The 22398-nt window shown below is 39.3% G+C and overlaps 2 protein-coding genes across 3 annotated transcripts in view; one reads left to right on the top strand and one right to left on the bottom strand.

Annotated features, from left to right (window-relative positions):
• The window catches only part of bmpr1ba (bone morphogenetic protein receptor, type IBa), a 63372-nt gene extending 51067 nt beyond the window's left edge, over positions 1–12305 (top strand). Inside the window, exons 3-12 of the mRNA XM_038702905.1 lie at positions 5155–5317; positions 5602–5701; positions 6214–6316; positions 7178–7274; positions 7433–7571; positions 7898–8090; positions 9242–9539; positions 9724–9899; positions 10072–10202; positions 10291–12305. Coding sequence (XP_038558833.1) covers positions 5155–5317; positions 5602–5701; positions 6214–6316; positions 7178–7274; positions 7433–7571; positions 7898–8090; positions 9242–9539; positions 9724–9899; positions 10072–10202; positions 10291–10416 — 1526 coding nt within the window. The 3' untranslated portion in view covers positions 10417–12305. The remainder of the gene's footprint in view (positions 1–5154; positions 5318–5601; positions 5702–6213; positions 6317–7177; positions 7275–7432; positions 7572–7897; positions 8091–9241; positions 9540–9723; positions 9900–10071; positions 10203–10290) is intronic.
• Positions 12306–12756: 451 nt separating this feature from the next.
• si:ch73-72b7.1 (netrin receptor UNC5C) overlaps positions 12757–22398 on the bottom strand; it is a 206995-nt gene continuing 197353 nt past the window's right edge. For both annotated transcript variants that reach the window (XM_038702904.1, XM_038702903.1), the window contains 2 exons: positions 20159–20337; positions 12757–16621 (listed from right to left, as the gene is read on the bottom strand). In XM_038702904.1, the coding sequence (XP_038558832.1) occupies positions 16459–16621; positions 20159–20337 (342 nt within the window). In that variant the 3' untranslated portion in view covers positions 12757–16458. The remainder of the gene's footprint in view (positions 16622–20158; positions 20338–22398) is intronic.

Below are 22398 nucleotides of genomic sequence, written 5' to 3' on the forward strand. Positions count from 1 at the left end.
GATATTAGTAGAGTAGTAATAAAATAGTAGAAAGTAGTTTTCATGAGCATCAATAGGTTTTCACAATTTTCAGTGCCATAGTTTGCAAAACGAAAAAATAATTGGTAACTGATTTGCTCAATTGCCACTACATCTCAAAATGGTGTGAAGTTAACTTGGTTAAATAAGCCAATAAGATTAGAAAACAGAGAGAGAGTGAGAGAGAGAGCTTTGTGACAGGACAAGGCAAAAATATTTGACTTTCAAATAAGGTTTAGCCAAAACCGCAAGAGAGACGACCTCCCAGCCTCCAGATCGCAAAGTGGGGTTCATTAAGACATTCCTGTACATGTGGGATGGCTTGGCTCATCTCAATATTGACAGGAAGAAGAACACTGAGATAAGACCAGACACTGAAAACACACGGAAGACGAAAGAGAATGAGAGAGAGAGAGACAAAAACTTAGAGAGGGAGAGAGAGAAAAACCTTTCACCTTCAATGTTTCTTTCGCTGTACCGACGGCACTGTCAAACACCAGCAAGATGAACTGGTACTTAGTGGGAAGAAGGGGCCAGGAGGGGAGCGGTGTTGTCAAATGACTGTGTCTTAAGTGGAAGGGGGGGGGGCAGGTAGTGTTTACATGGGCTCGGTGGAAGGGCTTTTCTGGTAGGCCTTGTTTGACATGGCCAGGATAAGTAATGAATATGTTCTCTTTCTTTCTGTTTCCCCCTTTCTGTTCATCGGTCTATCTTCCTTGATATCTGCTATCTTCATCTTGCTATCTCATGCACCATATCCCTCACTTCTTTCTTTCTTTCTTTCTTTCTTTCTTTCTTTCTTTCTTTCTTTCTTTCTTTCTTTCTTTCTTTCAGTTTGGACAAAGCGGCATCTGTTGAAAAGAGGCCTTTAAGCTTTTGGGGGTTTGTGGGGCCACGTTTGTTAATTGTGTGTTTACAGTGGCCCCTATATCCTGCCATCAAGCCTGAAAAAGGCCTATAGGGGAGACCTGAAAGCTCATACTGGTGTCCGAAAGGCCATTTTAGTGAGAGCTTGAAACAATTATAGTGTCAGTGAAGTGCCTGGAAATTCTGCCTGGTTCAGAGCACAAATCATTTGACTTGAAGCATGTTTTGACATTAGTTGTACTTAGTAAGGTTTGGAATGGAGCCCCATTGGTCAGTGTAGATTTTCAGCTAGGACCAGACCCCAAGAGCAATATTTTCTGTATATTTTATATTGTATATTTTATGTATACTTTCATATTCATTCACCTGTATTTCCAATGCCCCCACAAACATCCAGTTATACATTATATTATTAAAAGATGTCTCATTTCTTTATGAAGCAGTTTCAGACACTTTTCACCCCGGCCAGAATTGTGCGATTTTACACCTCTAAGAAGAAAAACATTTTCATCTCCAGGGAGGCAATGTTTTTATCTTGAGGATAGGATTTGAGGAACATGCAGGGTCATAGCCTTCTTGCTTTCTAAAACAGTAGTATTTGACCTTGGTCACTCTCCCTCCCACAGACAGATGGGCCAGGCTTGTTGAAAAACTGCCCATTACCTCAGGACCAATGAAAAATTCAGCACTCTCTGTATGCAAAGTATTCAGTAGTCAGAGGTAGAAGGCAAAGACAACAAAACAGAAGAGAATCAATAACAAAAACGTATGAAGAAGTAGTATGAAACTTGATCATTAGGATTAGGACAAATTACATTTCCAAAGAGTCAGGAAACATTAATAAATTAAACATTGTGCTCGGGTTGTGGCTTTTCTTTTTGTCTCTCTCCCACTGTCTTTCTTACATGCATGCACACACAGAACCGTAGCCAGGGATCCAAGGTGCAGGATGGATGTGAAAGGCTTTGTGTTTTGTCAACAGCACAGCAGCACCTCACATGACTATCCAGTGGACTCACATAGGGAGGACAGGGCAAAGAAAGTGGAAGATGAGAAGAGACAATGGGCGGGGTATAAGAAGAAGGCTGTGTGGGAGAAGGGAGAATAAAGTGGAGAGATTCAGAGAAAATAACCTGAGTAGGTTTAACTACTAGAAGAAAAAGAGAGTGCAGGCAGGAAGAGGCAGGCCCAAAGAAAGAGAGATAGGACAAAGAAGAAAAGGGGAGAGAGAGATTGGCATCAAGTGAGACACAAAGTAAGTGAGCATTAGGGAGCAGGATGGAGTAAGTGATGGGAGGGAGGGGGACACAGTGAGCGAGAGGGTGGAAAAGGCCAGTGGCCTCTGCTCTGTCCCCTCTGTGTGCTGCTAAACTGCCCACCAGTTCCCCGTAGCTCTGTCACTTCTTGTTTGTTAATCCCCCTTTCTTCTCCCCCTCCTAGTCTTCCTCGCTCCCTTTCTCTCAAATCGGTCAATTGTTAATGTGACCCCTTTAAACCCTACCGCCCCTCTCTTGCGGCATTGTCAACACATTATCAGTGTGTACAAGAGAGACATTTATAAAGGGAAGTGCTTGATGAAAGATGGCTTTGCTTGTTTGAAAGAATTTGACAATGTTGTTTTTTGTACTTGTACAGATGAAAATCCGCGGAAACAGCATGTTATGAAGCTACGCGAGTGAATTCTTGTTTTTAATGTTTTTATTAACATGAGTAAGGACTTTACACGAGACATACTGTATTCTCTTAATACTGCACACACCTCCTTATTGATGAAAGAAAAGCAAACAAAATGGCACTTTGTACTACCAATGACAGCTGTGGGTTAGAAAACCACCAACTCGCCTCAGAGAGCTTCTTAAATTGTTGGTGCATACTTCATAACAAACATGAATGAGCGCAACCACCTCATCCACTGAACACCATTTGCTCCTTGATTGTAACACAAAGGCAAAAAATCAAAGCATTACAACATAATTGACAAGCTACAGTATTTCATTTTTCAAATAGCCTTAGCAATTTTTCTTTTTTTGAGGCTTAGTCACGGAAATTGAGGTCACTTGAAGTTACCTTTTGTGAATACAGATGATGATCGTGAACATCAAACAATAGTGCAGCACATTGATAACAAAGCACACAAAATAAAAGTGACAGTGAAATAAATACAAAAAAAAACAAGAGAGAAAGAAGTGAAGCACATATGTACGCATTACATGCATATGCAGCATTTTGTTTTTGATTATTATTATATTTTAAAAGTCAGACCAGCAAATGACCTTTCCTTTATTTCTTAGGGCACCACCCCTTCATTAGAATATATGTTTTAAAAAACTTATAGATCTTGAAGTAATTGTACTTCGGTTCTTATACTTCCAGGATAACTTGTTTATGATTAACACTAACTCAAAAAGCTCAAAGATGACATTAAAGCTGAGCTTTGTTTCATAATACAACTATCCAGCAGACATTAAAGCTGCCGCGCCAAAAGTTGTTGCTGTGATTGACCACAGAAGAATAGAGGGTGAAAAGGCAGACAAGTAAGAACACCGGAGAATAGTTTTAGATTATGTGAAAGTGGCCATGCTGCTACACTAGTACTGTGTCGCATTAGCTATAAAGATTTAGCTATGGCTAGCCTACTGCGTGTCTAAAAGCCCTTTTAATGTAGAGAAGCAGGACCCACAGTTATGACATCAGTCACCATTTCAACAAGAAAAAATAAAATCCACGAGAAGTGGCCAGTAGTTGGAGTTTCCCAGTGCGCTGTTAATGTCAGCTGTTGTGTAATGTTGTGTAATTTTGACCATGCATCACACATCTATTTCTGCAAGAGCGAGAGATTAAGGGTTTAAAGATACTAAAAAAACTTCTGCTTTAGTCACTTTCAGCATGAGCACAGTTAACATCTGCAGAGAGAAATTAAAGTACTGTAAAAAGTAATTGGTTCATACATTCTGAGTGTGCCCTTTTACACGTACTGTCTGTGTGTTTGTTTATTCCCATTCGTGAAATGAAAAAAAAAAAAGAGTGGGAGAGCAGATTCTTTATCTGCTAGTAGTTTATTTCAGAGAGGAAGGACTATCTCTGCTTGCAGCTGTTAAGCATCTGGTCTCAATGATCATGCTGGAATGAATGAAAATCTTAAAAGCCATGAAGGAAAGACACTTCCGTGATCCCTTTTTCCCCCTCAAGTGACAAACAGGTGCCCCTTTGAAATAGGATAAGTAGGGAATACATCCACTTCGTTCTAGTTCTTAGGAGCTGTATCAGTTGTAAGAGTACAAAAACATTTGCTGTGAGTGAACACGTTTCAGTGTCAGGTGTTCAAAATTTGTTTTTGTTTTCTATATGTTGCGTGTTTTTGTTTCTCAAATGTATTCATATTTCTTTGTGGATTCAATTTCTGTGTTACTATAGTAAGTTATATTAAGTTTTAGCTCAGTCAGCTCATGTGGAATGGATTTATCATGAATATACAGAGTATGTACAGAGTTGATAATGGCTGACCCTGCCAGCATACACCAGCACAGCAGAGAGTACAGAGTGATGATATTAAACCTCTCCCCCATCAGAACATCTGAACCTACAGGTGGATGTTGATGTAGATGCAGAAACAGCGGCAAAATCACAGTAGTAAAATTACACACAAACCACAGCATTAAACCGTCATAATGCGTTTGCCAAAGACCCCAATCAGAGCCAGTCAGAACAAAGCCAAAACACTGGCTTACAGTAGTACAAGCTCGCTCGTGAAATGCAACGTGAACAGCAGAAGAAGCAGGCATTTGCAATGTTACAGCAGTGTTTGCAAATAAGCAGAGCGTCAGAACAAAGAGAGACTAACGTCACCTTATTGCAAAGGTTGTGTTAGATGTATGGGTATCTAGCCCAGTATATTAAAGCAGCCCACTTTGAAAAGTCTGCCTGAACTAGCGCACTTTTCTTTTTTGAGTATATTTAAACATGATACACCTCATTGCTCTTTCTGACATTTGACAGAACATTTATTTCTTAATCTTATTATAACATAACAGATAATGAAACCTGTGTTACTCCAAATACTTGCTTCTTTTTTAGCAGCTATTCTTTATTCTTAACACCCTCTAGCAGCAGTTCATACATATTTATAACGCAATCCCAGACTCTTGTTAGTGCTCTTTCCTCTGCAAAAATGTATTATTGATGATTCATGACTGTGATTTCAACGTGTTTTTCCTGTCTCTCTCTCCCAACTAAACTTTCTCTTATTTTCTCATTTTGCCTGTTTCATAGGCAATATATTGGACAGTATGCTGCTAAGAGCATCCAGTAAGGAGGCAGTGGAGAATGGGAAGGAGACTAGTGGGAGCACAGCTCCTTCTTCATCCTCCCAAAGATTACTGTGGTGTCACTGTTATCACCACTGCCCCGAAGATTCAACCAATAATACATGCAGGTACTGTAGGGGTGGAGAAACAAAAAAACAACAACAAATGTAACACACAAATTAAAAAATTCACTTGCACATATACAAACACAGACATTCACACATATAATATTACATTGCTGCCATTTATCTCAACTGGAGTCTGAAATAATAACGGCTATAAAGGTTTGGCAGGCATTTGAACACAGGTAGTACATACACCTGTGATCTTGCATTCACACACAGTGTTGATGATGATACGTTTTTCATAACATTAGCTGCTTTACTTATTGTATTTAACCCTTATTTTGCAGGACGGATGGCTACTGTTTTACCATGGTGGAGGAGGAGGGAGGGGTACCTGTTCAGACTGCAGGTTGCCTGGGGCTGGTCGGGTCAGAATTTCAGTGTAGGGTGAGTACATGACCGTAACATTACAATCCACATGACTCTCCCTGTTGCAACCACTTCCTTTGCTTCTTCTATCTCAGATCTTTAAAAGGTTTACATTTTTAAAGACATAATCCATATGGAAATAATTACACGAGGGGAGTGAATAAAAAATTTAAATAAATTCTGCCCTGACTCAGTACTTTATACACTATTTCCCTTTTTATGACTTATTTGTAACACAATAAAATTTAGAGCTCTAGCTAATGATTATTTTCATTGCTGAATAACCTCTTGATTATTTTTTGATTTTTAAAATTTCCCAGAGACCAAGGTAACATCTTCAAATTCCTGTTTTGTCTGATCAACCACCAATCATCTCAAACCCAAGGATATTCAATATACTATGACACTAAACAGAGAAAAAACATGATTAATCTGTTGTCAAATTGTTGAATATCCCGGTTGATTGACTAACTTAATCAGCAACTGAACGCAGAAAGTCAAAAAAAAAAAATCCCTTTTCTGTCTTGCAGGACACAGGGAACTCGCGTCAAAGGAGATCCCTAGAATGCTGTACAGACCAGGATTACTGTAACAAAAACCTGCATCCTACACTGCCACCGCTCAAACCACCTCGTAAGTTTTTCCATCTACTCGCATCACTCCACAAGTCTTTCTTGGCCATGAAACACAAGAAATATTTTTTAGGGCCACTTGTGATAGTGATAGGTGATGGACAGGGCCAAGAACTGAGACTGATGGTGTAAGAGCACACGGGATTCGGAGATAGCGATATCCTGACATTGTCAGGGAGTCAAAAACGGCCAAAGTGGGGGAGACAGTGGAAGGTACTGTCAAACTGTCCTGCAGCTCGCCAAAGCTGCTGGGTGTCGAGAGAATACTGAGGTCTACTGTGTACAACACTATACTCATGTGTGAGTGTGAGAGTCTTTTTGTGTATTTGAGAGACAGTAAGCCTAGATTCCCAGGGAAATCACATGCCACAGCAGACTCTGAGGGCAGAGTCATCAATCAGAAACCCTATCATAGAGGAGCAGGAAGAGAATTCATTGACTAGGCTGAGGGCTTCCTCTCGCTGTAGAGTGGGGCCTTGGGGGAAAAGGGTGTGTGCCAGAAGTAAATGAAAAATTGATGAGTGAAATATGATTTGTACTTGATTTACTGTACACACGTTCTTTCAAGGATGACTGATTTCTTGGTATAGTTTTTTTCTGTTTCCTCCCCATGGTTTAGGGATATCGGAGGTTTTGATTTGTTTTGGTGTTTTTTTTTTGTTTTGTGGTTACAGCTTAAGTTTTTTGAGCAGAAAATGGTTCCAAGCACTTTTCTTAAGAATGTTGAGTTGTTGGACATTCATGATATTATTGTGGATCACTGACAAAAAGAATGGATGCAATTTTTTTCTGAAATTTTTTGTGTCCCTTTGTACCTTTAACTTACTTTTGTTCTCTCACCTCTTTGTCCTCCCCTCTCTAGTCTACGTAGATGGAAAGATCCACCACATGGCCTTGTTGATCTCAGTCACTGTGTGCAGCATTATACTGGCTGCCATTATTGTCTTCTGCTACTTCAGGTAAATTACATGTGAACCCCCCCCACCCACACACCACACACACACACACACACACACAAATCCATATTCATTCATACGTACAGTTTACACCCTATAAAGATCCTAACATTGTAACACACATTCAGTGCATGTTTGTATTCCGTCTGGTGTTTTTACAGGTATAAGCGTCAGGAGTCTCGTCCTCGGTACAGTATTGGTCTGGAGCAAGATGAGACTTACATTCCCCCTGGAGAATCGCTGAAGGATCTGATTGAGCAGTCACAAAGCTCAGGCTCAGGCTCAGGGCTCCCTCTATTGGTGAGACACTAATATTGCAGCTAAATACCTGTCAGATAAAAAAGATGCTCCAAGGATGCCTTAAATACACATCATACCCCATGGTTTCCTACTTGATCATATTTTGTCTCATGTATTTCCATATAGGAAGTTTATTGGAAGGTTATACTATAAGATTTTATGCATCTTCTACATGAGCTCCAATGTCCTTTTTAAGGGTCACTAAATCTTAGTTTGGAGGTTTCCATTCTAAGATATAAGGAGCCAAATCTGCTGAAACACAATGCAAAACACATCAACCCCCTAACCCTAACCCAAACCTTTTTCCATCTTTTGCTCCTCCTTAGGTGCAGAGAACGATAGCCAAGCAGATCCAGATGGTGAAGCAAATAGGCAAGGGGAGGTATGGAGAGGTGTGGATGGGCAGGTGGAGGGGAGAAAAAGTGGCCGTTAAAGTCTTCTTCACCACTGAGGAGGCCAGTTGGTTCAGAGAGACTGAGATTTACCAGACCGTCCTAATGAGACATGAGAACATACTGGGTAAGTACGGTTTCTGTATTTGGTCAGTGTATCCGCTTGTCTCTCATGTGTTACTTCTTTTAGCCCGGCCCGCCTGTTCTTCCTGATTTCTTGTCTCTCTTTCTAATGTTTTGTCTGCACCTCTCTGTCAAGCCTGTTGTTGTCTGTCTCTTAAATTTCCTCTTGTGTTTAAAATTATCCAAGTATACTCTTGGTTCCCATTGCAACTAACAAAGTGCTCAACAGGGATTTGACAGATGATAAATTAGTCTGTCTATTATAGCAGCAGTAATCCTTAACAATCTTAAATTATCGACCAACAGATGGATGCATTGGTTTCGAATGGATATATGGTATGAATGTCATGTCCGAGTTTTGTAGCACAAGTAAGACAATAAAAACACGCCATAGTTGGAGTTGGACTGTGTTCATTCTTAACTATTCTGCACCACACTTGTCTGAGTGCCAAAACAGATCAATTATAGCCAAGAGGCCACACACCACAACAAATTATAAAGTAGACAACAACAGACTGCAAACCAAAGCTTGCATAATTAAACACCACAAGATGCATAGTAATTAAGTGGTGGGGCAAAAGATCACTTGCCAGTAAACTAGAAGACAGACTATTTGCTGCAATGCATAATGTTGCTTTCCACAGCCTATGTTTGGTTTTAAATTGAGCATTAGGACCTGTAATCTTCGCGTCGTCAAATCCACCAAAACAGGCAACTGCCGAGATGAATCAATTCTACAGTACAGTTTCCTAAAAACAAAGTTAAATGTTAAACCTTAAAATGACCTATACTTATACTGATGATTTTAACAAGTTAGTTTAGAAAGTAATTTCCCCCTTGTATAGTGAATTACCTTCCTGCACAGCATGCAAGCTTAAAAAAAAGATAAGACAATGAAACCGATCTGTTCTGCTCTACTTCTATGATTGAGCCAGATTGATTCATCTTCACACTTAAGTTTAAAAGCACACAATTACAGACATAATTAACAGTATATAATGCCTGCCTTAATTATAAGCGCTAAAGCCACAATATTTTGCTCAAATTCAGCCAGTGTTATGGAACGGGGAAAACCCGTTCCCTGACTTCACTGTAATTCCCTGCCTGTTAAACGCCTTCTCTCTTGCCTCCATTCCCTGCCCACTCTATTCACAGGTTTTATAGCTGCTGATATCAAAGGAACTGGCTCCTGGACCCAACTCTACCTGATCACAGACTACCACGAAAATGGCTCTTTGTATGACTACCTCAAATCAACCACTCTAGACAATAAAGCCATGCTGCGACTGGCTTACTCCTCTGTGTCGGGCCTTTGTCACCTCCACACTGAGATCTTTGGCACCCAGGGCAAACCTGCCATTGCCCACAGGGATCTGAAGAGCAAGAACATACTGGTGAAAAGAAACGGGACCTGCTGTATAGCTGACTTAGGACTGGCAGTCAAGTTTATCAGGTGAGTGTGTCAGGGACATGTGTTGATGAAATATTCCTCCTTAATTCTTGATTTGAATCCATGTTTTGCTGAATATAAGCCCTGGTAGAGGGTTGGAAATGTATTTTGAATTTATATTTGGTAATGTGCTCAGCTAATACATCTTTCATTTTAAATTGTTACTTGATGATATCTGATTCTGCAGTGACACCAATGAGGTAGACATCCCTCCCAACACTAGAGTTGGTACAAAGCGCTACATGCCTCCAGAGGTTCTGGACGAGACTCTGAACAGAAGCCATTTTCAGTCGTACATCATGGCCGACATGTACAGCTTTGGGCTCATCCTCTGGGAGATCGCTCGCCGTTGCGTCTCCGGAGGTAAATACAGTAAATATGCTTCTCATGTATTTATTTTTGACTCTTTAAACACCTTCTAAAAGCCAGACACCCACAAAAACCTAAACATGTGCTTGTTTGATGGCTATGCAGTATGAATTTTGAAAACAACACATGAACAAAGTGTGTTTCTTCCGTAACTTATTTGTTGTAGGAATCCTTGAAGAGTACCAGTTGCCATACCATGAGCTAGTTCCGACAGACCCTTCATATGAAGACATGAGAGAGGTGGTCTGCATCAAGAGACTGCGACCATCCTTTCCTAACCGATGGACCAGTGACGAGGTAAAATATTTACATATTACACATACACATCCACAAACCCACACACACTAATGAATGACCTTCCTAACATAAAGCTGTATTTCTTCAGTGTTTGAGACAGATGGGGAAACTGATGACAGAATGCTGGGCCCACAACCCAGCCTCCCGCCTCACAGCCCTACGGGTCAAAAAGACACTTGCCAAGATGTCAGAATCACAGGACATCAAGCTGTGAGCGGGCACTGCCAGGTGTGTGTTTCCACACATAGAAAGGGCATTAACAGTCACACTGGCTCTGGTACAGGCCGCACAATCCTTTGTCCTTGGAAGAGGAAGGCAGGACAGGAAGCAAGATCATCACATGGAGATCGAAGAATCACAGACTTTTGAGTCCAGATGCCCAGAACTCTGCCTACCAAGTTCCCCTCGAAAAATGTATTACAGGACTACGGTGGTTAACTAAAGCTTAATTAAACACAGCCAGGCCCTGTGTGGCCCCTGTTTCGTCCATCAGAGAATATGAGACAATTTAATTTCAGACTAGTGTGAGGACTCCAGGTTCCTGTTCCTGTTCACATACTCCAGAGGCCTTGGAGAAAGAGATTGAGTTTGACTTAGCACTGTAGCTGCAGAGATACGCAAACAAGCTACTGACCAGTCAGTGGAATACCACATCAATGCTTTCTGTGAAAGCTACCCTACCTGCAGGTAAAGGTCCGATTGATAGAACGGAAAGGATGTGCTTTAACGCAATCTGTTATTGCAGCATGATATCTTTCAAAAACACTGTCACCCCACTACTGCCTTTATGTTGTAATTGAAATTAATTTAATTAATTAAATTGACTGTTTTTGGTTACAATGACTGACACTATGTGGCAGGGAAGAAAAGTAAAAAAATGTTTACGCTGGTAACATTTGTAGACACTGAAGAAAAGGTACGCCAGTACTTTTGAGTTTGGATGGGATATGAAAGTTGCAAACGTGCATTTTGCATGTAAGACTCAAACTCTTTAAGGCTCTATGTGAAAAATAAAGTTTATATGTCCAAATAAATTCTGGATTGAGGCTGTACATGCCTCCGTGTTTCCTTGCCCTCCAGTAAATAAAGAGGGGGCATTACAGTAATGGAGCGACTGAAGCAGAACGGTGCCATCCGTAGGCGCTCCACAGCAATTACAGGAAGGGAAGTCTGCCAAGGCAATCAGACACTCTTGTATACTAACTGTAGTGGTGACTTCTTGCTTGATGATGTAGTGATCTGTTATAATTGTGTGGAATTGTGCCTGTGTTAGTTTAGGGGTACCACAAGTTGTTTGTCATGGGAGACTGCTATCATTCACTAACTCCTAGTAATACAGAGTGCCTCCCATAACTAGGCTGATGATGAATGTGTGTTTTAGGCAGCTGGACCAGAAGCCTTCACTGGAGATATAACAGTCAAACACACAGTATTGTTGAAAAATGAGCTGGTCCTAGAAAGCACCCGAGTTATTCCCAAACTATTGCACCACCAGAATTACTATGTGGACATCACATGGCCACCTATCCTGACCACCAGGCTGCCTCATACATGTGAATGAAAAGTACATGTTGAACTGCCTCACCATAACAAACCATTTGCAGCTTTCACACTGAAATCAAATGGCAAAAAAAACCTCACCTGGCTTCTATCAGGCGAGCTTCTCCACTAATTCTAATTCTTACATAGTAGCAGCCAAGTACTAGGAAGCTTAAACAGCCTTACTGCCTCAGTATGAAATGGTTCTCAAGGTAAATCTGGACACCTTTCATCATCACAGTAAGCAGACTGTACGGTCTTCCACGGCAGTCTGCCGTCACAGCAGCTGCAGTTGAAATTCCCCTCAAATGGCACAAATCATTTAATTCTAGCTTTTTTTTTGTCCATTAGTAAAATCCTTGATAAACTTTCCTCCAGTTCAGTTTATTTGGGTCTCTGCCAACGAAAATAATGGAATGCTCTGTCACTGCAGCAGATTTGTTGTGTTTTAAATGCCCTTTCTTTCCTCTTGGGTGTTGTGCCTTATTTAATCTGTACCTACTGTAGTTGTCTGTGAGAGAAAGTGGTGTTTTTATTCAGTAAAAAGGTTGAACATTCCCCCAATAAAGTGTTTCACTCATCCACATGGCTAATGCACAATTTGTGGCGACTGAATGAGGTGCATACTAATAAGTCACTTGGCAGCACCTCTTAATGTTAAGGCCTGCTCTCCATATTTTCTTTGTTTAAAAAAACCCCCCGGCATGCCTCATTACAACCCACCAGTGCTGCTGAGCACACAGCATGTTAAACAGTGACACCACAAGGATTTTCTGTTTCAATTTCCTCCCCTTCAGGGTACTTTATCCAACTACCTATTGAGTCTAGAACCTGTAAATACGAATTTCACAGAATAAACGGTATAAAATTAAAGAATTGCAAGGCAAAAGTACAGTACACATTCATGGTCTACAAGTTGCATTTGTGACCATTGACCCCTGACAGTACAAGCTCAAGTAATAGTACATGTGAGAAATGTAGTTCTGCAGAAAAAAACACCATATGCACTACACACTTTCAGCGTTGCTTATAAATATAATTTATTAATTGTCTTAAAAATTCTTTCTTACACTTTGTACAGAAAACAATTAGAGATAGAGAGGCAAGCATTCAGCAAGATTGAGCAAGATTCATGAAGCGTGCCAGAATTAGCTAAAATGGACCAACACTAACCCGCACTAATCAAATCAAATCACCCCTGATAGTAAAATAAAAATGCACTTACAAGCACAGCTCTAGTTATAGACTTCTATCATGATAACCAATGCCAAATTTGCATAGTAGACACTGCTTTTACAAAAAAGGAAAGGAACTTAAATAAAAACTTGAAACATACAAACTAGTATCTAACTGTACTGCTCTTTTTTATATTCTCAAATTTGCCAAATATAGCTGACAGTACACAACTGTACATACCGTGGATAGAAAATATTTTTACATACTTTGATATCTTAACACTACTGCCTTCATTTTCACATCATGAAGGTTCACCTTCTGGAGGCCTACATTTGCTCTCCTCATGAAAACTCCCCTTTTTCAGTCTAACAAACAGTCTACTCTGCTGGGACAACCGTAGACTGGGAACATGGCTAGGATCCGATTTTGGGTGAACGCAGTACACAGAACACAGTAACTGATAACTTTAATTTCTTCTCAATATTGTATTCTGCATTTTGAGTTCATGAGGGATGTTGGTGATTACATTGAAAGAGACACTGTCATGACCTTTGGGTTCATATTTTGTTCTGAAACAAACTGAATGGATGACTTGATGATTTAGGCTTTTATCCTCAAAATTCACACAACTCTTCCCTTTTGATTTCCTCACATCTGACAACAGCAGTTGAATTTTTTTTTAAAAAGTATACAAAACATCTGCTCTGTCATTTAACCACACACCTTTTCTAATCTGTTTAATAAGGCCATCCAAAATGAAAACATATTTAATTTTGCGGCCCCTGTGTCCACTACCTCTGGTTTTACATCGATATAAGAGGTCAGATTTTCAACTCACATATTTCTGACCATCTACACAAAGAAAGAAAAATCTATGTGAAAAATCAATGTCTCAGGGTTTCCTCCAGTGTGGACAACAACAAGATGAAATCTGTCATGAAGAGGTAAGAATCTGACCTTTAGTAGAGGTGTTAACTCAGCCTTTGTTTGTCAGCCCACTTGGATTTCTTTACACTATCTTCTTCAATATCTCCTCTCCATAGAGGATGGTCAGTTTCATATGGTGTCTCTCCAGGGTTCAGAGACGAAATATCTGAATTTGAATATTTTACATGTACGTTTTCTTTTAACTAAATGTTCACACTGTCACTAAAGCCACTACAAATAAGGCTGCTTGTCTTTCCTCAAAGCAGACTCATTGGAGTCAACCCTTTTTTCATCAAACACTGTTGACCTGAGTCAATGCATACATTTGAAAGCCGTCCTTGGTTCTCAATGTTGTTCTGCAAAACACAAATATATTACACTTCATTTTACAAAGGCCCTTCAGTTGGTATCTCGACCTTTAGCTCTAAATTGCAGCTTTATCAACTAAATACACCATCAGTTGGAATGTTAGTTGCTGACAGAACATTGTTTTAGATAAAAGGGCAACTAACTGATATGTTACAGATTTTATCCTCCCTCCCACCTAAAAACATTAAAATGGAAACAAAAAATAATCATGTGAATGAAAAGAACACAATAATGACCACTGAACAAAAATGTTGTGCTAATACAAGGTCATTAGAATGAACATGATAATCATGTATTTACACGTTTCAGAAGATCAAGGAAAACGTAAATGCTGTTATTCTTCAAAAGCCACTGGATGGTGCTAGTGACCAGCAAAGTCATGGTGGTGATCACAAATGAAATCACATGTGGCCTGATGGCAGATAACACAACTGACATCCTGTGATGATGGGACACTGAAAATATTAGAAAAAAAAATAAAACAAAATTATATATATATATATATATATATATATATATAGGCTATATATATTTTAGTAAATGAAAATATGATTGATAAAATCTGTATATTGGGTACATTTAGCGGTAATGAATGATATCAGCTTTATTTTATTCACTAGCACATAATACTATGGTACTGTGTATATTACTGTTATATTGTTGTTAAAACAATTGTGTTTTCATTTCGAGTTCATCCCTTTTTGCTTCCTCTCTCTTTTCTCTGAGTTGGACCCTGTCCAGAAACAAGCCCCAACAATCTATCAAAGAGACTCCCGGATCTGTGGTTAACCAAATGCAATATCCATGGCTGGCATTCTACCATGCTGCATCACCAAAAGACTCCTCTTTGGCGAGGAATAAATCATCAGCATTACTGCAAATAGTATGTCAATACTTGATTTTAGGCTGAGATGCGTTTGTAGCTTGAAGATCATCATTTCAATGGCTTGTGGTAAACCTCCAATAGGTGCTGAAATGTTTTTGCTGCTTGCTTATGCAAGCTTCTTAGTATAATGTACTGTACTATATTTTGCATGAGAATGAATAGCTGGCAGTCTGCACCTTTGTCTCATTTATCTGTTTATCATAAGTGGAATCTTATATATACCTCAAAACAGACAATTTCTTAAGTCTGTCACAACCGTACACTACTATAAATGGCAAACAAAAAATAATTTTTTGCATGCATCCATCAAGGGTGTAACCGTCTTTAGGACTGGCTTCTTCAAGAACATTAGAGTCATAAGTTAAAAACTACAGGACATAAAGTTCAGTTGCCTTTGACTTCTACATTTCCTGTGACCTGCATGATTTAACGTCTTGATACATTTTGGAGGAAATCCATGACTGTGATGCACAAAATCTAGTGACTCAGCCAAAAAGGGAAACCTGTTGTCTTGGGCTCATTTCTGGTCAGGATCCTTGATTGACACTGCTTAGCAAATTCTGTTAGCAGGAAATGATCCACACATATGGACAGCAGAATACATAGAGCGTTCCCTAGGAAACGATATAAAGACAACAAACTGTACTGGCAAACATGTACAGCTCACAAGGCTCACAAAAGAAGAGTGGGTTCTCTCCCCTCTCTCATTATCTGTTTTCCATCCTGTTACAGATGATCACATACGTCCTCTTCCATCATTTTATGTTCACATCTTCCCTTCCCTTTCTTTGTAATCAGTTTGGCTTCTCTCTGTGTTTACTCTCATCTAACTAAAGATTCTTGTCTCCAAGTCACCCTCTCTTATTTTCCTCACTCTACCTTCTCCCATTCTTTTGTAATCAGTTTAGCCTCTCTCTCCGTTTATGATTCTGTTCCATTCCTATAGAGGTTTTCAAGGTCAGTACCTCTGTTGCTTATTTTTTCTTTTCTCTGCTTCTCTTTGTTCAGTATACAATAACAGCAAGAGAACAACTGGTGTTACACTAGACATGGTCTTTTTTTGTTTTTAAGTGTGTGTATGTTTTGTTTGTTCCCGATAGACACTGTTTGTGTTGGGTTATCTCTCCTTAGGTCACAAACGACACTGCAACGTTGCTCAAATAAACACACAAAGATACACACATAGTTCCACCACCAGCTCGAGCACATCCTTGTTCTGTCTATTGCCATGTCGGCACGATTACCATGGTTTTTAATTGGTGCTCAATCACCATTTTGACAACATTTCTTTTCATTGCCCTTGCTGCAGTATCAACCGTAGTGAATTCACGTGTAATCGTCTCCAACCACGTTGCTTCATCAGTGTTCTGTTGTCATGGCGGTGAGGTTACCATCATGGCGACCCATCTCTTCCAGCACTGCAGCCAATTCATTTAGGTCTCCATCAGGGAAGTGCTGGGCCTCCCAGAGATCCAGGATCACACCCGTAGGACTGGACTTGGTGGCAAAGTAGTTCAGGTACCTGGATGATGAGGGACAAAAGATATGTTAAGCAGAATTCTCTCACTTTCAACTGTCGTAAGGCTCGTGCAGACCACACGACTTTCAGCGTCGTCATATTGCTGTGCTTTTCAGACTACGCCATTTGCTGTCTTGTAACGGGAGTTCACACTACGTGACTGACTGGTGACGGGTCACACACCACACTAGCTGACAAAAGACTCTGTCACCCAAAGGCTGGTCTCCAAACCACGTTTTGTCAAGAAAACACGTGAAAAAGAAAAGGGAAATGACGTAAAACTACACACAAAACAGGAGTTGTTTATTATTATAAAGATAAAAATGATAAAGAATATGGTGAAATAATGGATTGGCACACACAGGCAGCAGGGATTGTCTGTGCTACAGAGAGAGCTGAAGGTGAGTAAAAAGTAAAAAGAGTTTTTGTAGTATCTGCTATCTGCTATAAAGCTGCTATCATTGGCTGCCAATGTCAAGTCGGCCTCCAGATATTTAGCAGTAGCGCAAGTGCCGATCGATCGCTGATTTGCTCCCAAACACAGAATTATCACATCAATAAATGATAATAAATAAAAAATTTTTTTACACATTTTCATAGAATACAAATGAAAATAGAAATAAATGATTTCTTAGCTTAGATGAATATGGATGATGGGTCATACAATAACCGCATATTATAGTATGAAATAATAACCAGTTATGTAATCTGGGATATTGATTTTCTTTTTTTTCTTTTTTTTTTTTTTTTCTGTTGCTATGGCACTATTCACACAAGTATGTGGTAATATTACCACATCACACAACAAAAAATACAGCAGATCATCAAAAAATAACTTTTACACAACTGTAAGTATTCCTGACATTGACTGAGTACAACAAAAACATGTAGAAAGACATGTTTCACATGGAAATACATTATGTTCATACAAAGTACATGCATAACTTTGGATAAGATTTTCTTCTGTATTTTTAAAATACCTTTTACTTTCATTCATTGCTCATTGCTCATGCTCATTGGTCCTAATTGATGGTTGCCAAATCATTTACTTAATAAACATGTATGCATTGTTGTTTATATTGCCTGATATGTTCAGATTTAAAACTTTAGAATCACCACCCTAAGGCGTGAGATTTTTATGTGGCCTCAGTGGGATTTAAACCAACAACCTTAGTGCAAGTAGCTTAGTGCTTTAACAAACAGAGCCACAAAGGACCACTGCAACAATTACAGTATGTACAATACAATACTGTAAAATACACTACATGATTATCATCCATAATTATTGTTGTAGTATTTGTTACATTTGATTAGACAAAACCTATATGTTGCAATACTGTAAAATACAGTAAAGGTTTGTTTCTTGCATCAGTGACTGTAGAGGATGTCGTCATTGATCACAACTTGATTACATATAGGATAGATATTACGGAAATGATAGATTCTGTAAATGTGGGGTAAGTGTATTGCCTAATGTGAAAACTGTGTCATCTGTCTTTTACAGTACAGTAGCATACTACTTTCAGCACTCCTAAGGCGATTTGAAACATGTATCTTGAATTGTTTGTTATTGGATTCACTGGTAGTTAAAATAACTAAGCTGAAAAGATACCATTATGTGTGTTTTGGTGATTATACCATTTGTTCTCATGACATTTCACAAGAAACTTATATTTTGAATTTTGTGTGGTGAGAGATGTTTACAATTCAAATTAATGCCAATGAAAAATATTCTGAATTTTACTGTGGACAGGTGACAAATTGGACCCTTTTATTTATTACTAATGCTATAGAAGTTATGTAAATGTAATGAATTTGTATGTGCCGTGACTCTGATTTATAAGCTAAAATCTTGTTGAAAACTCCTGATATCTGACAAAACAGCAAGACAATCAGAACAAGAACTACCTATAAAGGAACACCCTTGATTACATCCTGAATACAACATGATATAAAATGTAACGAGTGAAGGACAAAATCAAATGTGGCAGGTGAATCCTTTTTAGAAAAGTTGCCATCATGTATGTTCAGTTCCAAACCTTTTAAACAAATAAGAAAAATAAACGCATTGTTGTAATTGCATTAGAGCACAGAAACGTGCCAACAAGTCTACAGGGAGGAAAATGTTCATAGTAATGGTAAATACTAAAGCTGAGTCAAGTACACAATGGCTGCAGAGGAAAAGTCAGACGCTGAGCCATCTGTGACAAAGACCTCAATGCTGCTTTAGTGGAAAAGCCATCAGATTGGAGTCCCATGGGGATAAAAATGAGACTCTGTAAATCCTGTGATTGTACTGTTGGCACACTCTGGTACTGTTTAAACACAACCAGAGTCATGTACTTCACTCCTCTGCTCCTTTCTGTCTCTAATCCAGCAGTTTCTCCTCTTTTTCATATTTTCTGTCACTCAAAACATCTAATAAGCTATTTTCATTACTTTCTTTCTTACTTTGTTACTTTCTTTCTCACTCTCTGTCCCAGTCTCCAACTGTCTGCAGTACGTGAAAAGAGGTATCCTGCTGTTAAGTGAACTGAATTGCTGAGATCCACCTTTTGTTGTTTGTTTCAGTACAATAGACCAAAATGTTCAAAATTCTCTGTTTGTTTGTCTATGTCTGTGTGCAAGTGCGCACAGCTCAGGTTTCACTCCTTACATTTACATGAGTATGGTAGTTTTGCGAGAAGAGATTGATGTGACGGGAAAGCATGAGTCATACTTTGAAGTCAAACAGACATGACGTGGCGGTTACAAGAGCAGAGAGGACAAAGGATGGTATTTCCTTGTTAAACCATTTTATCATGCTCCTTTTGAAGAGTAGCTTTTAGTGGAGATGTGGAAGTAAACAACAATTTGGCTAGCTGTCCATTTTTCACAATATTTGGTGCCCACATTAACAAACTACATCATGGGCTGGCCGCCTGTTAGCATAATGAGGTGCACTTGTGCCCAATTATCCTCTCAATATCTGCTTCTGCTTCAGTAGCTGATGGTAAATGGACCTCCGGACTGAATTATCGAGTCACACGTCTGGGGATAAAGATGCTACCTGTGAGTCAGATGCAAATAGACAACTGCACCTTTACTATTTACTGTCGGTGCATGGAAGTCCAGCAGTGCTTTATTTTACTCAAACTCTACAGGGATGCATGTCAAAAATAATGAAATGTTTTGAAATTGAGTTACCAGACTTTTTGTGCACAGTTTAGAGTACAGATGTACGTTCTATAAGAAAAGATTAGTTGTCAATGTGATTTTGCCTCTGTGGTATTTGTATGGGCATTGTATCTTTGCGTCCATTGACATACAATAAGGGACAGAATAAGAACAAGAATAACATTCCAAAAAGACTGATTCAACTCAGTAGAGCTGCACCATTTCAATTCACAGAAATTGACTCAAAGCTCAAAACTTAAAGAGGTGAGACAGGCCACCTTGATGAGCTGCCATCAGTCCCCGCCCCCTCCTCCAAACCAAGCAAAACACCTAAGAGAAGCATACAAATAAATTATAAAACAAATGTGTGTGTGTGTGTGTCACCTGTCAAGGTTGAGTTTGTGGGCCAGCATCCTCCAGTCATTGCCTCTGGTCTGTGGTGCATCTAGACTGCCACACAGCTTCTGTCTGATGGATAAAGGAATGCGGAAGGCATTGGGCCCCACTAAGGTTGTGATATTACTGGCTGGGTCCATCAGGGATGTGTCTATGCACTGGAGCTCCTGGAAAGTGAGACAGAAACCGGTCAATTCTTGGTTTAATTTAAAATGTTTAATCAACAGAGAAATTAGGTGTCTACATATTTTCTACAGTGGAGACACAAAATAACAGGGATGGAGCTATGAACACTATACCAAAAAGCCTTAAAAGTAACATGGATCATGCATCCTTGTGGCAACATTGGTAAAGTTAAAGCCATCATATTTCGACTTCAAATATGTCACAATCTCGGCCCTTCTGACAAAGATTCTGCTCGTCTCTCTGCTCCTTGCCTTCAGTGTGACCAATTAAATATAAGTCATTAATACAAGAGTGAACCAAACACAAAACTATGCTTCCAATCACACTCTCTCTCTCTCCTTTCATTGTCGATCTCTTTCTAAACCTTCATCCCATTAATCTGCCACTCCTGGGCTGAAAGGAGGCAGCGGTCTAATGAATGTGGCTTGGCAGAGGGAAACAACAACTGCCACTGTTGATGTGAATGATTATTATTTACTGCATCTACTTAGCTCCAATTTACAGCAGAAAGCTTTCTGCTGCTAGAGATTGAATGACTGATGCAAAGGGGCATCACTGTTTGTCTGTTGAAATAATAAATGCTTTAAATCTGCTTTACTTTTCATTTTTAAACATGCAGGACACTGCTGGGTTGGTGGATTGTCTACAGCATTTTATTTAACACATGCACATGGAGACTTGCTGAAATTTTCTTTAGCTTTTCCGCCTCCTAATCACCATGCTTGCTAAACATCCCATGTGATCATAGTAATTATTTTGTAAGACTAGGTATGGCTTATTAAAAATGGATTACAACTGATCACATAACAAAATATTTAGGCTGTTTGTTTTGTTTTTATTTGTCAGAAGGCATAATGAAGTAAGTAGAGAATCACATTAGGAAGTGCAGGTGAAATACGAGATGGGTCATTATGCTTTCTTTCACTGTGTGATTTTTCCAGCTCTCACATTTTAATAACTGCAAGAGAGAAGACACACCGGCAAATCATCACAATTTATTTCAGTGAATCCACACTTAAAAGGCAAAAAACGCAGTCCCCATGTGTGTCTTTCTGCAGAGTCGAGCCCCCACTACTGCCAAAAGGTTTAATGCAGCAAACAGTACCAGCATGAACACTGTGGCCTATTTGTATTGTTGTTGATCCGACCCCTTTAGTACCCCCTTCACAGAGCCAGTCTTGCCCAGTTAGTGCGGTTCATTTGCGCTGATGTGAAAGCTGTCAATCAAACTCTGGTGCGGACCAAACTACCGCAGGGATACTGCAGACTATAGAACCAACCACAGGATTTTACTATAGCAGATATGTGATTTTAGCAATATTTCAAAAGCTAAACTACTAATAAATCCATCTGCTGATCTGTTCAGGAAGCGATCTAAATAAATTAAAATGAAATAAATGAGCTGTATGTAGCTGTATGTGTCCCTGTAGCCTATATATTTATACAAATCATTTGGTAACCAACACGTGTGTCAGCAACTATGTATTTTTAGCTGAATGATAGGTAAAAAGCTAAATATGCTGTGATCCCAAAGTAATAAGCCCCAGATCATTACTGTACAAGATGCCTCCTCTTCATCCTGTCTTTACATCATTATTCACAACATGCGGTACTAATAATGAGTTATTTCTTTGTGAGCTCTTCGTGACAACAAAAAACATAAATATACACATCAGAAGGATTAAAGTGCTGCATACGTTTGTGTTTATGTAATAAAAATGAATATCAGACAAATATATTGTAATCAGATTTTTTAACCTCTCAAATATTGATATCAATATCGGACTATAAAAATCTAGTATTAGTCGGGCTGCAGTGCATAACCCTTGACAGGATGACATAAAAGTGGTGACAGGATGGCTGAGACAAGTGAAAAATGGGAAAGTAAGCAGTGGTTCTCATTTTGCTCAGTGACCAATGCTGGAGGAGTAAATAAAATCTGTGTAACCACACCTGCGGCTGCAAAATAATAAAAAACATATATCCCTCTTTGTAAACGTACCTGCTTAAACAAGGGTTAAAAAATTCTCAAGTGCAACGCT

This window comes from Micropterus salmoides, unplaced genomic scaffold (genome assembly GCF_014851395.1).
Source record: "Micropterus salmoides isolate LMB-PRFRI ecotype aquatic unplaced genomic scaffold, ASM1485139v1 Ms_hic_scaffold_7, whole genome shotgun sequence".
NCBI lineage: Eukaryota > Metazoa > Chordata > Actinopteri > Centrarchiformes > Centrarchidae > Micropterus > Micropterus salmoides.